The sequence below is a fragment of the Miniopterus schreibersii genome, assembly GCF_964146895.1.
Source record: "Miniopterus schreibersii genome assembly, chromosome: 8".
Taxonomy (NCBI): Eukaryota; Metazoa; Chordata; class Mammalia; order Chiroptera; family Miniopteridae; genus Miniopterus; species Miniopterus schreibersii.
In genome coordinates, this window is record NC_138109.1 from 77,704,961 (window position 1) to 77,718,322 (window position 13,362).

Below are 13,362 nucleotides of genomic sequence, written 5' to 3' on the forward strand. Positions count from 1 at the left end.
GCTGAAGTTGATTAAGTCCCTATTTAGTTCCCCTTTATATTCCAAAAGTATGAAGATATTAGTATCCTTTTTAGTATATGCTTGAACTTCCAGTGACTTAACAAATGTTAACTGCCCAGCCTAAAAGCCAAGATTTCTTTTCTACTAGAAAAGGTCAGATTGTGTTTCGGGAGGTTGGATCCATTTGTGATAGGATAATTTATTTGGAAAGGTGAAAGGTGTTCTAGGCCCCAGACCTAGACATGAGTTGATGAGATAGATTAACATGTTTGTTGAATATGAGGTTAGCTGTTGCTTTAAGATTCTGCAGTAAGAAGCTGTTTATGGCAGAAATCACATAATGTGTGGGACTCGGTTCAGAATCTGATGGGAAGGAGAAGACGAATACAGGTCAGGATGCCGCATGTTGGCCGTGGAGTAATTGCTAAGTCAAGGTGATGGGCGCATGGAGGTTCATCATGCTGGTCCCTCTACTTTTACATGTTTGGAGTTTTTCATAATAAAAAGGAAGATAAAAGGTAACCCTGGGTGAAGTTAATATCTTCTCAAAATATCTGCAGCTTCTTAAATGTCTTCTAATTTATAGTATGTGTTTTTTAAAAACAAATGTACTTATTCCTTAAGCCAGTTATTTTTCATTTCTGAACTGGAATCTTTTTTTTTTAAATAATTGTTTAGAATTAGAGAAAGAAATTGAAGAACTCAGATCAAAACCTGTTGCTGGAGGAACCGATGACGTTATTAAGGTGATGAAACAGTGTGAACATTGCTTTCATTTTGATTCATTTAATTAGAGGAAATGGCTGATGACAAACCATATTCCGTGAGGCTTCAGCCTCCCAGAGCCCTACCCAGCTTTCCGCCCCTGTCTCCACTCCCTTGGAAAAGCTTGTGATCACTCTGGCTGACTATAAAAAGAGAGGGTTAAATGACCTCTGGGTCATTTCTGTTCTGAAGTGAGTGTTATTCCGTCTCCTTTTCAGCAAACACAGGCCTCAATCTCAGTCCTGCTCTTCCCTCTCTCCTCAGAAAACCAGCCACGCGCAGGACTTCAGTGGCGATTTGGGGCCTGATTATTTATACATACATTTAATCTACAGATAGACAGGCATCCCTGGCCGTGGCCCCTGACCTGAACCTCACAGTTGACTTTCTAGCTATTTGGGGAAAAATCTTGACCCATTTCTCCTGCCTGCCCCACATGGCCAGGTGCCCCTCCCTGGGCAACCGGAGGCAGCCCTATAGCTTGGCCTTTACCAGGGAGACCCCTTAGCTTCCTGTCTCCTCCACCCTCTGCGCGCCTCGGTCACGAGACACCTCTCGGCTCTTCAAGATAACTCCGCAGTTCACCCTCTTCTCCATGTCCATGGCTCGGTATGAAACACATCATGTCCTACGCGACTTACTTTAATACCCCCAACTAGGCTCTGCTCTTTTTACTGTCTGTCCAGTTACCAGGTCACGGAATGTCACTTCCATCTTGTCATTCCCTGTTTAAGAACCCGAGCGGCTAGTCTTACCTCTCATTAATGCTAAGTAAATGCTCTTTCCTTTCCTCACTTGGCTTAACCTTGAGTTTCTTTTTCTTCTCAGAGCTCTGTGATAATTTTTTTCCTTTTCTGTATTTGTAATTTGAGTTTTATGATCTATTATTTTATTCTACATCATCTTACACTCTTAATAGGTGGCTCCAAACTTATGAGCAGTGGACAATTGAAAGACTCCCAGGAAATTACTACAAGAGGTCTTAAATTCCTATGTGTACCATGCAATATCATTTTGTTCTTTATTTAGCTAAATTAGTATATAAAGCGTGAATGGTGTGCACAAATACCATTTGGATTTATAATGAACTGATTTATTTAAGCATTACTGAATTCGTAGTTTTCTTTGTTTATCTGGTCATTATGTATTTTTCTAATCAGTTCTAGCCGAAGTACAACTACATGGTATTTAACTAGGAGTTCTGACTGGAGCCAGACTGCCTGTCAGATCTTCAGATCCCTGCTCTGCCACTTACCAGCTGAGTGACCATGGCCAAGTTTCTTTATACTCTGACTCAGTTCCTTCAATTTCTAGACTAGAGATAATAATACCTGTTTTTCATGGGGTTGTTTTGAGTATTATGAGTAAATACATGTACAGCACTTAGAACTGCATTTGTCATGTAAGTGCTCAGTAATTATTCTTTATCATTATTACCATATATTTTGGGAATATTTTATGCACATGTATTTATGCACACCAGAATGAGGCTTTTGTATTTGAAAAGAAAACCACAAAGATTCTTTTCTAATTTTGTATCAGTTAACTCTTAGCTCTTAAAATACTTTTTATACAGTTGCACTTCAGAATTCCTAAATGCCTGCCCCTTATTTCTCCCTTATTACCAATCAGTGTATTCTCCCATTCTGTCAAAACTACTCCTAAAGATGAGATTAGAAAATTTCTCTTAGGTTAGCCAGCATTACCTTTAAAGTTATTAGCTTAATGTTAATGCATGTTATCTGGTCCACTTAAGTCCCAGAAAGTAAAGGTTTGGTAAAATTAAATGAGAATGAAATCTTTGGTTTCCAGTTGTAACAAGAAAATTACTTCGGGGAGTGATTGTGAAAGATGTGCATCAGTTGCTCAGCTGCTGTTAAGTTAGTTTTCTGTTTTAGAAAGATCATGTACTGTAAATGTAGTAGGTCCTCTGTGCCTCTGGAAGATGAAAAGACATTCTTGCTAAGTTTTCTTTATTTGGAAAACTATACTGGAAAAACATGTGGCTTTGAATATAAATTTTCTGTTCTTAATGTTAAAAATTTATGACTTTTTACAAGTTTTAATTAAGATAAAAATTTCTTCTAGTCATTTTTTAGTGCATTGAAATACATGTAAAGTTTTATTGCAACCCTGACATATTTGACTTTTAAAAAGGAATAAAAAGCCATATTTCCCATGTCAAATTTTGAGGTGTATGGTATTAGAGTGAATTTATATGCTGCTTCCAATGCAGGAGAAAGGTGAAAATTACATGTTAAGATATTGGAATTTTTAATATATCACTCCTGTTACTTTTTCTTTGCTGGAATTAAATTTGTATTTCCTAAGAAATAATTGTCCATTCTGGGCCTCTAAACTTTTTTTTCAGTGAATGACCTCTGTTATGGCTCCTAAAATTAATGAATGTATTTAAGCAACCCCTGATATTTACCAATCAGAAGTTTATATTATAGTACTATATGTAATGTGAAAAAACTAATTTTAAAATTAAAATTGTTTAGCCAAAGAGGTATATACCCATGATTTAGAAATAATACTAATAACTAAATAAATTATTATAATACTAAATAACTTCTGGAAATTATCTCTGTATTTCTAAATAATATGTTTATAGTGCTGTTTTGTTTCTTTAGTCCTTACCCAAGGATACTTTTTCCATTGCTTTTTTTTTTTTTTTTTTTCCCAGAGAGAGCGGAAGGGAGAGAGAAAGAGAGAGTCAGACAGACATTGATATGAGAGAGACACGTCGGGACCCGGGACCCTTCAGGTCCGAAGGCCGACGCTCTAAGCACTGAGCCAGACCAGCTAGGGCTGTAGTGCTATTTCTTAATTTATCCATTTTAGACATTTAGCTATTAACTTCCAGTTAAAGCAGATGAAAATTTAGCTATCTTTCACAATGACTCCTACTTTCCAAATGATCAAATTGGTGCTCTCCTCCTGCACTGATTTGGTCTGGTGGTTCTCTAGCATCGCTTCACAGCTTTCCTGGACTTGGCCTTTTGCCATGGTCCTGTGAATTTCTACACTGCTTTCCTATGTTGGTCCCCCTGTTTGCTTGTTCACATGTCATTCACCTTCATGGTTAAACCTCTCATTTTGGTATAGCATGTACTTTTGTAGCTTCCTAAGAATGGATTCATGGGAGGAAAATTTTTGTCACCTTAGGTATTAAAATAGATTTATTCTGCTCTCATGTTTGAATAATAGCTATAACTTGATAGAGATGGCTAAACTTTCTACATCTGTGTTTTTTAAACAACAAAGTTTTTCTTTATTATCTCCCATAAGTTCAGAGGTAGGCAGTACAAGGATGATGGATGATGAATATTTACTTAGGATTTTAACGTTTATCTAGATTTTAACATTAATGATTAACTTTATATTTGTGGTCAAATAGGTCTATGATTTTCCTGTCTGTGAAGTCCTTGAATATCAATATCAAGTTATGCCAATTTTGTAGAATAACTTGCAGTTTCTTCTTGCGTTTAATTTTGTCTGAACAAGGTCATATGTAATTGGGATAATCTGTTCTTTTAAAATTTGATAGAACTCACCAGTAAAACTATCTGTTTCTCCTGTTTTCTTTGGTGGACAGTTTTAAATAGCTGGTTTGATTTTTAAGTAGATATAGTGTTAATTATACTTTTTAATTCTTTTTCTTGAGTTAATAAAGCTACTTTTTTCCAGGAATTTTTATTCACTTAATTCCAGTTTTCAATATTATTGCCAAATAATCATAATATGTATTCTTTTTAATTTCTGATTTATATGTCGATATTTCCCCCTTTTTTCACAATATTTTTGGTTACTTCAGTCTTCCCTTGATCAGTCTTGCTAGAGTTTATCTGCTTTTTTAGCTTCTTATTAAAAAACCTGACTTGAATTGTTGATAGAGTTTCCATTTTATTAACTTCCTCTCTTATTTAATTTCTGTAGAAAATAAACCTATCTCTGAGGGAGACAGGACATGGGTAAATTTCTTGTCTATTATTCTAACCACTCACTATTCATATTGTCACCCAGTCCCCAATTTTTGAACACCATATACATTGTACCTTTCTTAACAATATCTGTTGCCTCCAGTTCCTGAGCATTTAATTCTCTAAAAAATATTTCTAGTTTCTTATAAATGTTTCTCTGTGAAGGCCCTTAGGTATAGCTTTCTTCCTCTCTGATTCAGTTCCTCCTCTTCCACTTTCAGTTTTCCAAATATATGTTGAAATTTCTCATATCCTCATGTCCTTTCTCCTTTTCCAAACTCTGTAATTATGTATATACCTTTTAAGATCTTTCATTCTTATTTTAGTGTGGTTTGGAAAAGGTGAGATAATTAACACATGTGATCAGTCCACCATTTTTAACTTCAGGCAAATAAATCATCCTCTTTTAAACAGGCATTGTCTGAACATCTGGATGCTGTTCTTATGGAAAAAGCAGAGACTGAGCAACAGTGTCTTTCTCTGAGGAAGGAAAATATTAAAATGAAACAACAGGTTGAGGTAAGGCAATATTAAAAATTTTTTTTAACAACTTATATAATGTGTGGTCATGAATTTTAGACCTAAGATCTTAAAAAGCATCTGATCTGATTTTAACAGTTTACAAACAAGAAAACAAATCGATATTAAAAATAAATAACTGAAATCACTCAACTACATGGCAACAGAGCTAACATTTCTTTGTTGCGTTGTTTAATCATCCTTGATGCTAATGTCATTTTTTAATAAAAATGGGCTAAAAATGTATGGGTGGGTGTGACTCAGCAGTTGAGCATCGATCTAGGATCCAGGAGATTGAAGTTTGATTCCTGGTCAGGGGACATGCCTGGGTTGTGGGCTTGATGCCCCAGTTTGGGGCATGCAGGAGGCAGCCGATCAATGATGACTCTCTCATCTTTAATGTTTCTATCTCTTTCTCTCCCTCCTCCCTTCCTTTCTCTGAAATCAATAAAGATATATATATATTTTTAAGAATGTATTTTATGAAAAAGTGTTCATGTAGGTCAGTTCTCACACATATAAGTACTATTATCTGTTCAGTTCCAGGATATGCAGTTGTCTCTTGGGTCTGGGCAAATTTCTCCAAAAAGTATTTTATTAATCTACTCTGGAGATAGTCATTAAAGCCTTGTGACTTAATACAACTTACATAATTTGTCCTTTTAAAAGAAAATTAAATTCATAAATTTCCTAGGTATTACTTTGAATGACATTAGTACTGCTGATATACATTGTCATACTTAAGGTAGTTAGGACTTAAGTAGAAGTTTTGGAATATCAGTATCCTATTTCTGTATGTACTTTTCTGCTCATTCCCCTTTCTCTAGTAGTGATTACTACTTTTCTTGAGGACAGGGGTTTCTTTTGTCTTAATTAAGTATTTTTAATTTTTATTTCTTGATTTTTAAACTTTTTTAAGAGAGAAAGAGAGAAACATTGACTTCTTGTTCCACTCATTTATGCATTCATTGGTTGCTTCTTGTTTGTGCCTGACCCAAGATTGAACCCAAAACCTTGGCATATCTGGATGACACTCTAGCTAACTGAGCTGCCTGGCCAGGGCTAATTAAATAATTTTTGTGTGCTTATTTTTATAATAGGATTCTATAACTAAGATGGAAGATACCCACAAGGAGTTCGAACAATCACAAAGAAACTATATGAAGCAAGTGGAAAATTTGAAAAATGAATTAATGGCAGTACATTTCAAACACAATGAAGATAAAGCTAGATTGCAAAGGGAATTGGAAGAAGCAAAAAAAAAGCAATTAGAGTTTTCAGAACAACTTAAATTTCAGAGTGACTCTGAAGACAGTGTTAAAAACCTGCAAGAAGAGATTCTGAAAATTAGGGCAGCCTCTGAGGAGCAAATTTTATATCTGCAAAACCAGTTAGAAGCTGCCACAAATGAAAAGGAGCATGAAATAACTAATCTCCAAAAACTCATTGAGGCTAATTCTCAGCTTTACCAAAAAGATATTAATAGTTTGCAAGAAGAACTTCTGCAGTTGAAAGCTACACACCAAGAAGAGGTGAAAGAATTGATGTGCCAAATTGCAGCATCTGCTAAGGAATATGAAACAAAAGCAAATGATTTAAAGCAGCTAAAGGAGAACTTAGTCGGACAATATGAGGCAAGTGAGAAGAACATTCAGGAGAAATATGAATGTGCATTAGAAGACTTAGGGAAAGCCTCAAATGCAAATGAAGAAAATCAAATGTGTTCTTTGCTCTTACAAGATACTTTTGTAGAACAAACAGTAGATGAAAAAGTCAAACACTTAGAAGATACCTTAAAAGAACTAGAGTCTCAACATAATATCTTAAAAGATGAGGTAATTTATATGAACAATCTTAAATTAAAACTTGAAATTGATGCGCAACATATAAAGGATGAGTTTTTTCATGAAAGGGAAGACTTAGAATTTAAAATTAATGAATTATTACTAGTTAAAGAAGAACAGGGCTGTGTAATTGAAAAATTAAAATCCGAACTGGAAGATTCAAATAAACAATTTTACTGTACTGTTGAACAGCATAACAAAGAAGTACAGAGTCTTCGAGAACAACATCAAAAAGAAATATCAGAACTGCATGAGACATGTTTGTCTGATTCAGACAAAGAAAAATTAACATTAATGTTTGAAATACAGTGTCTTAAGGAGCAGTATGAAAAACTACAGCAAGAAAAGCAGGAAGCAGTATTAAACTATGAGAGTTTGAGAGAGATTATGGAAATTTTACAAGCAGAACTAGGGGAATCTGCTGGAAAAATAAGTCAAGAATTTGAAACAATGAAGCAACAGCAAGCGTCTGATGTTAATGAGCTCCAGCAGAAGCTCAGAACTGCTTTTAATGAAAAAGATGCTCTTCTTGAAACTGTGAATCATCTCCAAAGAGAGAATGAAAAGTTATTATCACAAAAAGAACTTGTACCAGAACTTGAAAATGCCATTAAAAATCTTCAAGAAAAGACTAATGTGTATTTAGTTAGTCTCAGTCAGAGAGATTCCATGTTACAAGAATTTGAAGCAAAGGTAAATTCTCTTACTGAAGAAAAAGATGATTTCATAAGTAAAATAAAAACCTCTCATGAAGAGATTGATAATCTCCATATAAAATGTGAAAGGGAAGAAAGATTAATTATAGAACTTGGGGAGAAAGTGCAGCAAACTACCCAGTACAGCAGTGAACTAGAACAAAAGGTAAATGAATTGACAGGAAAACTAGAAGAAACTTTAAAAGAAAAGGATCAAAGTAACCAAAAGCTAGAAAAGCTTATGGTTCAATTGAAAACTCTCTCTGAAGAGCAGGAAGCACTGTCATCTGAAGTAAAGTCTCTTTATGAGGAAAACAATAAACTAAATTCCGAAAAGAATCATTTGACAAGAGATGTGGAAGCTCTCTTGTCTCAAAAGGAAGGACATGTTATTCTTAAGGAACACATTTCTGAATTAGAAAAGAAACTTCAGTTAACAGTTCAAGAACGAGATAATTTAAGTAAACTGTTTGAAAATGAGCAAGTCCAGAAGTTATTTGTCAAAACTCAGTTGTATGATTTCCTTAAACAAATGGATTCAGAAGTTTCAGAAGAAAATGAAGAGCAAGATGTTGCAAATGTCCTACAAGCTGTAGGTGAATCCCTAGCTAAAGTAAAAGAGGAAAAACACAACTTGTGCTTTCAATATGATAAAAAGGTAGTTGAGTTAGAAAAAAATATTAAGTGCCTTCAAGAGGAGAATACACTTCAATGTGAGGAACTTAGGTCTTTACTAAGAGACTATGAACAAGAGAAAGTTCTCTTAAGGAAAGAGTTAGAAGAAACTCAGTTAGAAAAAGAGACCCTGCAGTCCGATGTTCTAGAAATGAAGAATGCTAATGAAAGAACAAGACTTGAAAACCAGAATCTTTCAATTCAAGTTGAAGAAATTTCTCAAAAATTATGCAGCAAAATTGAAATCCATGATGAAAAAGAAAAATCTTTTATAGAGGAGCTTGAAAACCTAAGACTAGCACTAGAACAAAAAGAATCTGAATTGCAAGCTGTGAAAGCAGAGTTGGTATTATTAAAGGTACTATTAATTTGAATTTTTTTTTAAGTTTATCTTTATTGTTGAAAATATTACAGATGCCCCCTTTTTTTCCCATTGACCCTGTACCTAGTCCCCACCCAGGTCTTCACCACACTATTGTCTGTGTCCGTGGGTTATGCATATATGCATATAAATTCTTTGGTTAATCACCCACCTACCCACCCCGCCTTCTCTCTGAGGTTCGTCAGTCTCTTCCATGCTTCTGTATCACTGAATCTGTTTTGTTCATCAGTTTATTACGTTCTTATATTCCACATAAAAGTGACATAATGTGATGTTTGTTATTTCTCTGCCTGGCTTATTTTGCTTAGCATAATACTTTCCAGGTTCTTCTATGCTGTCCCAAATGGTACGAGATCCTTCTTTACAGCTGCATAGTATTCCATGGTGTCAATGTCCCACAGCTTTTTTATCCACTCATCTACTGATGGGCACTTGAGCTGTTCCCAGATCTTAGCTATTGTAAATTGCACTGCTATGAACATAGGGGTGCATATATTCTTTCTGATGAGTGTTTCAGGATTATATTCCTAGAAGTGGGATCACTGGGTCAAAAGGCAGTTCCATTTTTAACTTTTTGAGGAACCTCCATACTATTTTCCATAGTGGCTGCCCCAGTCTGCATTCCCACCAGCAGTGTACTAGTGCTCCCCTTTCTCCACACCTTCTCCGGCATGTGTCATTTGTTGTTTTGTTTTTGGTAGCCATTCTAATAGGTGTGAAGTGATACCTCATTGTGGTTTTAATTTGCATCTCTCTGATGATTAGCGACATTGAGCATTTTTTCAAATGCCTCTTGGCCATCCGTATGTCCTCTTTGGAGAAGTGTGTATTCATGTCCTTTGCACATTTCTTAAGTTGGATTGTTTGTTTTCCTCTTGTTGAGTTGTATGAGTTCCTTGTACACTGAAAATTACTGTTTTAAATAAATTTTAATTCTAGTTAAAATCTCTAGAAAAAATACAAACTTCTTTACACTTCAATCAGAATTTAAACTTTTAGCATTTAAGCTCAAATGAGAAATTTCCAAAAAAATACATTAAACATTTTCATGTTATTTATCCTGTTATCAGATTGATGACTTTTTGGGTTTAGATCATTTTAGAATAATGATCTTGCATAAGATTAAATGATTAAGAGGTTAAATGTCTTGGTCAATATTTATAATTTAGTCAACAGCAAAACTGCAACTAAACATAAAAAATTTTGAATTTCATTCTTGCGTCATGTACATAGTAACTCTTAAAGAGCACTGTTGAACAAAATAGTAGGCTATAGTGGTCTTTAACTTTATCCCAAATTTTAGATTTTTCTCCAAAAATTTGTGACTATAGTAAATTAATCATTTAATCTTTTCCTTATTAATTATATATTTGATAAGTGTCAGTTTATTGATCTTGGCTTTGGATACTACTATTTGTTTATAGTAAATGAGGTCAATATTACCTGGTCTCTCAAGGGAAGAAAAAGACTGTTCAGCAAATTGCTTTCTGTATGAATTCTTTAATAGTAATTTTCTCATACTTTACATGATGGCCAGTTCGTCATTGGGAATGAAATGACTCTGTTTTTATTTTATTTTTTCCTATTAAAATCTAGGATTCTTTAGAGAAATCAGCTTCTGTAGAAAATGATCAACCTCCTTCAGTGAAAGAGCTAGAAGAAAAAATAGGTAAGTACAGTTCTGCATATGTTATCACAATTACACAGATTCTCCCTAGTGTTAAAATAAATGGGGAAATATGGGAGCCAGTTATTGAGTCTTTAAATCATAATAAGCGGTCTCTTCCTAATAATGTCCCCGCCCTTGCTCCTCTGCCATCTGTGTGCCTTCCCTTTGAAAACTGTCACTTTCTGTTTAATCCAAGTAAAGGACTGATATGATTTCATTTTTAAATGGTTCCATGGTGGTTTTGGATTTTTTAATATATTTAACAAACCATTTGACTGCCCAGCTACCTAACACTAGTTATAGAAAGGTGATTAAGATATAGACTGTGTCTTCAAGGAGCTCACTAACAGAAGGGGCTGTTACTACAGTTGTTTGATGTGTGCGCAAGTTACAGTGCTGGCAGTAACTGCCTGTTTTAGAAAAAACCTCACAGAATAGTATGTACTTTTCTTGTCTTGAAAAATGAAAAATATGTCACAAAATGAAAGGTATTCTAGCAAGTGGAAACAGCAGGAGCTTGTATGTTAACATATATAACATCAAGGAGCGTACTAGGAAGTTCCTGTAGAGGCAGGAGTCTGAGCATAGAAGCACTAGTGCTACCTGCAGAGGAGTTAGGACTTTATTTCTCATAGAAACATGGGGTAGCTCTTTTAATTTTTTTTTTTTAATACTCCCCTGAGGATATATTTTTCCATTGCTTTTCAGAGAGAGTGGAAGGTGGGGAGAGAGAGAAACTTTGATGTGTCACATCGATTGGTTGCCTCCTGCACTCACGGGGACCCACTCGGGGATCCAGCCTGCAACCTAGCTGCGTGCCCTCGGTGGGAATCAAACCTGGGACCCTTTAGTCCATGGTGGAGAGACAAACTAGCTAGGGCTGTAGTTCTTTTAAAGACAAACGAATACTTAGTGTTATGTAATATGCCCATAATTCCTCATTTTAGTACCCATTTAGATTGGCCGAGAGAAGTGGAGAGGGTAGTTGAAAGAGTTTAGAATGACTCCCAGTTTTCTATAATGGATGATTGGGGCAAGTCAGGTTAGGGAGAGTGTGAGCTGAGTTTTCAAGAAATTAATTATAAATGCCAATGCAAATGGAGGTGTTAAATAGACTGCTAAATATGCAAATCTGGAATTGAGAGAGAACTAGATCAGAGATAAAAATTTGTAATCAACATAATAGTTGACATTAAAAACCATGAGAGGAGGAACCAACATGGCAGCGGGCAGGACCAGAGTAAGGGTGGGAGTGTGGTTGGGTGAGTGTGTGTGAGGGTGAGTGTGAGAGGTCATCTGTCCACAGGAGCGGGAGCTCCAGGTGGGCAGTTTGGGCACTCCTGGCAGAGGAGCTGCTGGGCCCTGCCTCCTGCTCCACACGCTTACTGTTTTGAAGGAGCCCCAGGGTCCTTCACGAGAGGAAACGGCAGGAATTGGCCATGCCCCAGTGGCCCTAGGCTACAGACAGGTGCAGGAACCCAACTGCTGGGACCTGAAGCCCCAGACACATGGGCCAGACACAACAACTTGGGGTGCCTGAACCATGGGCCTCAGAACAGAAGTCCTGCCTTCACAAGTGATGTGCAGGGCCTGCCCCACGATATTGTGGAGTAGCCTGCTGGCCCACCCTATCCCCTCCCTGAGTGGAGTGTAAGGCCCACCCAACCACCTCAACTAGTGGAGCTCACTGCCTGCCCAGGAGTGGCCCGCCTGGACACGGACCTGACGCCCAGACCCAGCATGCCCAATCCACCCAACCTGGAGCCCATGGACAGCTGACCCTACCACCTTCACCTGGTGTACCCAGCCCTGCCACCATGACCCAATGCCCCCGGATGCACAGACCTCTAAACACGACCCAGTGTGCCTAACTCCGTACCACTGGGCAAACTGCCCTGCCACTGGATGATTGCTGCGTAGCTGTGACCTGACACCCCTGGACACAGAGAACTGCATCTGCGACCAAAGGTGCCTGACCCAGTGCCCCTAGAAGACTGGACCCACTGTGACCCAATGCCCCTGGATGCACAGACCTGCTAGAGCAACCCAGCGTGCCTAACCTGTCACTACCAGAAGATGGGGTCCACCCCTGCAACCCCACACAACCAATCACCTCTGGACCCAAGGACCTACTTCCGAGATGCTGCTGGCCTCACCCGGCAACCCCAACTACCAGACTACAAAAATGGGGAGGCAAAGAAGCAACCCCAAATGAAAGAAAATGAGGAATCACCAGGAAAGTGACTAGGTGAAATGGAGACAATTTGTCAGATAAAAAATTGAAAGTAATGGTTATAAGGGTGCTTAAACAACTTAGAACTACAAGCAACTTAATGAGAACTATAAGGAACTTAATGAAAAATACACCAACATGAAAAAAGAGGTTGAAACGATGAGTAAGACTCAATTGAATGTGAAGAATGACATAGCTGAAATAAAGAATACCCTGGAAGGAGTCAACAGTAGACTAGAAAAAGCAGAGGACCAAATCAGCAAAGTAGAAGACAAGGTAGAGAAAAACACCCAATCAGAGCAGCAATTGGGTGGGAAAAACACTATACAGCAGGAGGAGAGCTTAAGGGAGCCTTGGGACAACATGAAACATAACAACATCAGCAACATAGGGATGCCCGGAGAAGAATCTGAGCAAGGCATAGAGAACCTATTTGAGGAAATAATGACAAAAAGTTTCTCTAACTTGTTGAAGAAAAAAGTCACACAAGTCCAGGAAACAGTCCCAGTCAAGATGAACCCAAAGAGATGCACACCAAAATACATCATAATTAAAATGGCAAACGTTAAAAACAATGAAAGAATCTTAAAGGCT

At 37.0% G+C, this 13,362-nt stretch overlaps 1 protein-coding gene across 1 annotated transcript in view; it reads left to right on the plus strand.

The window, feature by feature from the left end:
• Nucleotides 1-13,362, plus strand: part of GCC2 (GRIP and coiled-coil domain containing 2) — a 69,838-nt gene that overhangs the window by 2,351 nt on the left and 54,125 nt on the right. Inside the window, exons 4-7 of the mRNA XM_081146029.1 lie at nt 679-746; nt 5,166-5,270; nt 6,371-8,842; nt 10,463-10,535. Coding sequence (XP_081002155.1) covers nt 679-746; nt 5,166-5,270; nt 6,371-8,842; nt 10,463-10,535 — 2,718 coding nt within the window. The remainder of the gene's footprint in view (nt 1-678; nt 747-5,165; nt 5,271-6,370; nt 8,843-10,462; nt 10,536-13,362) is intronic.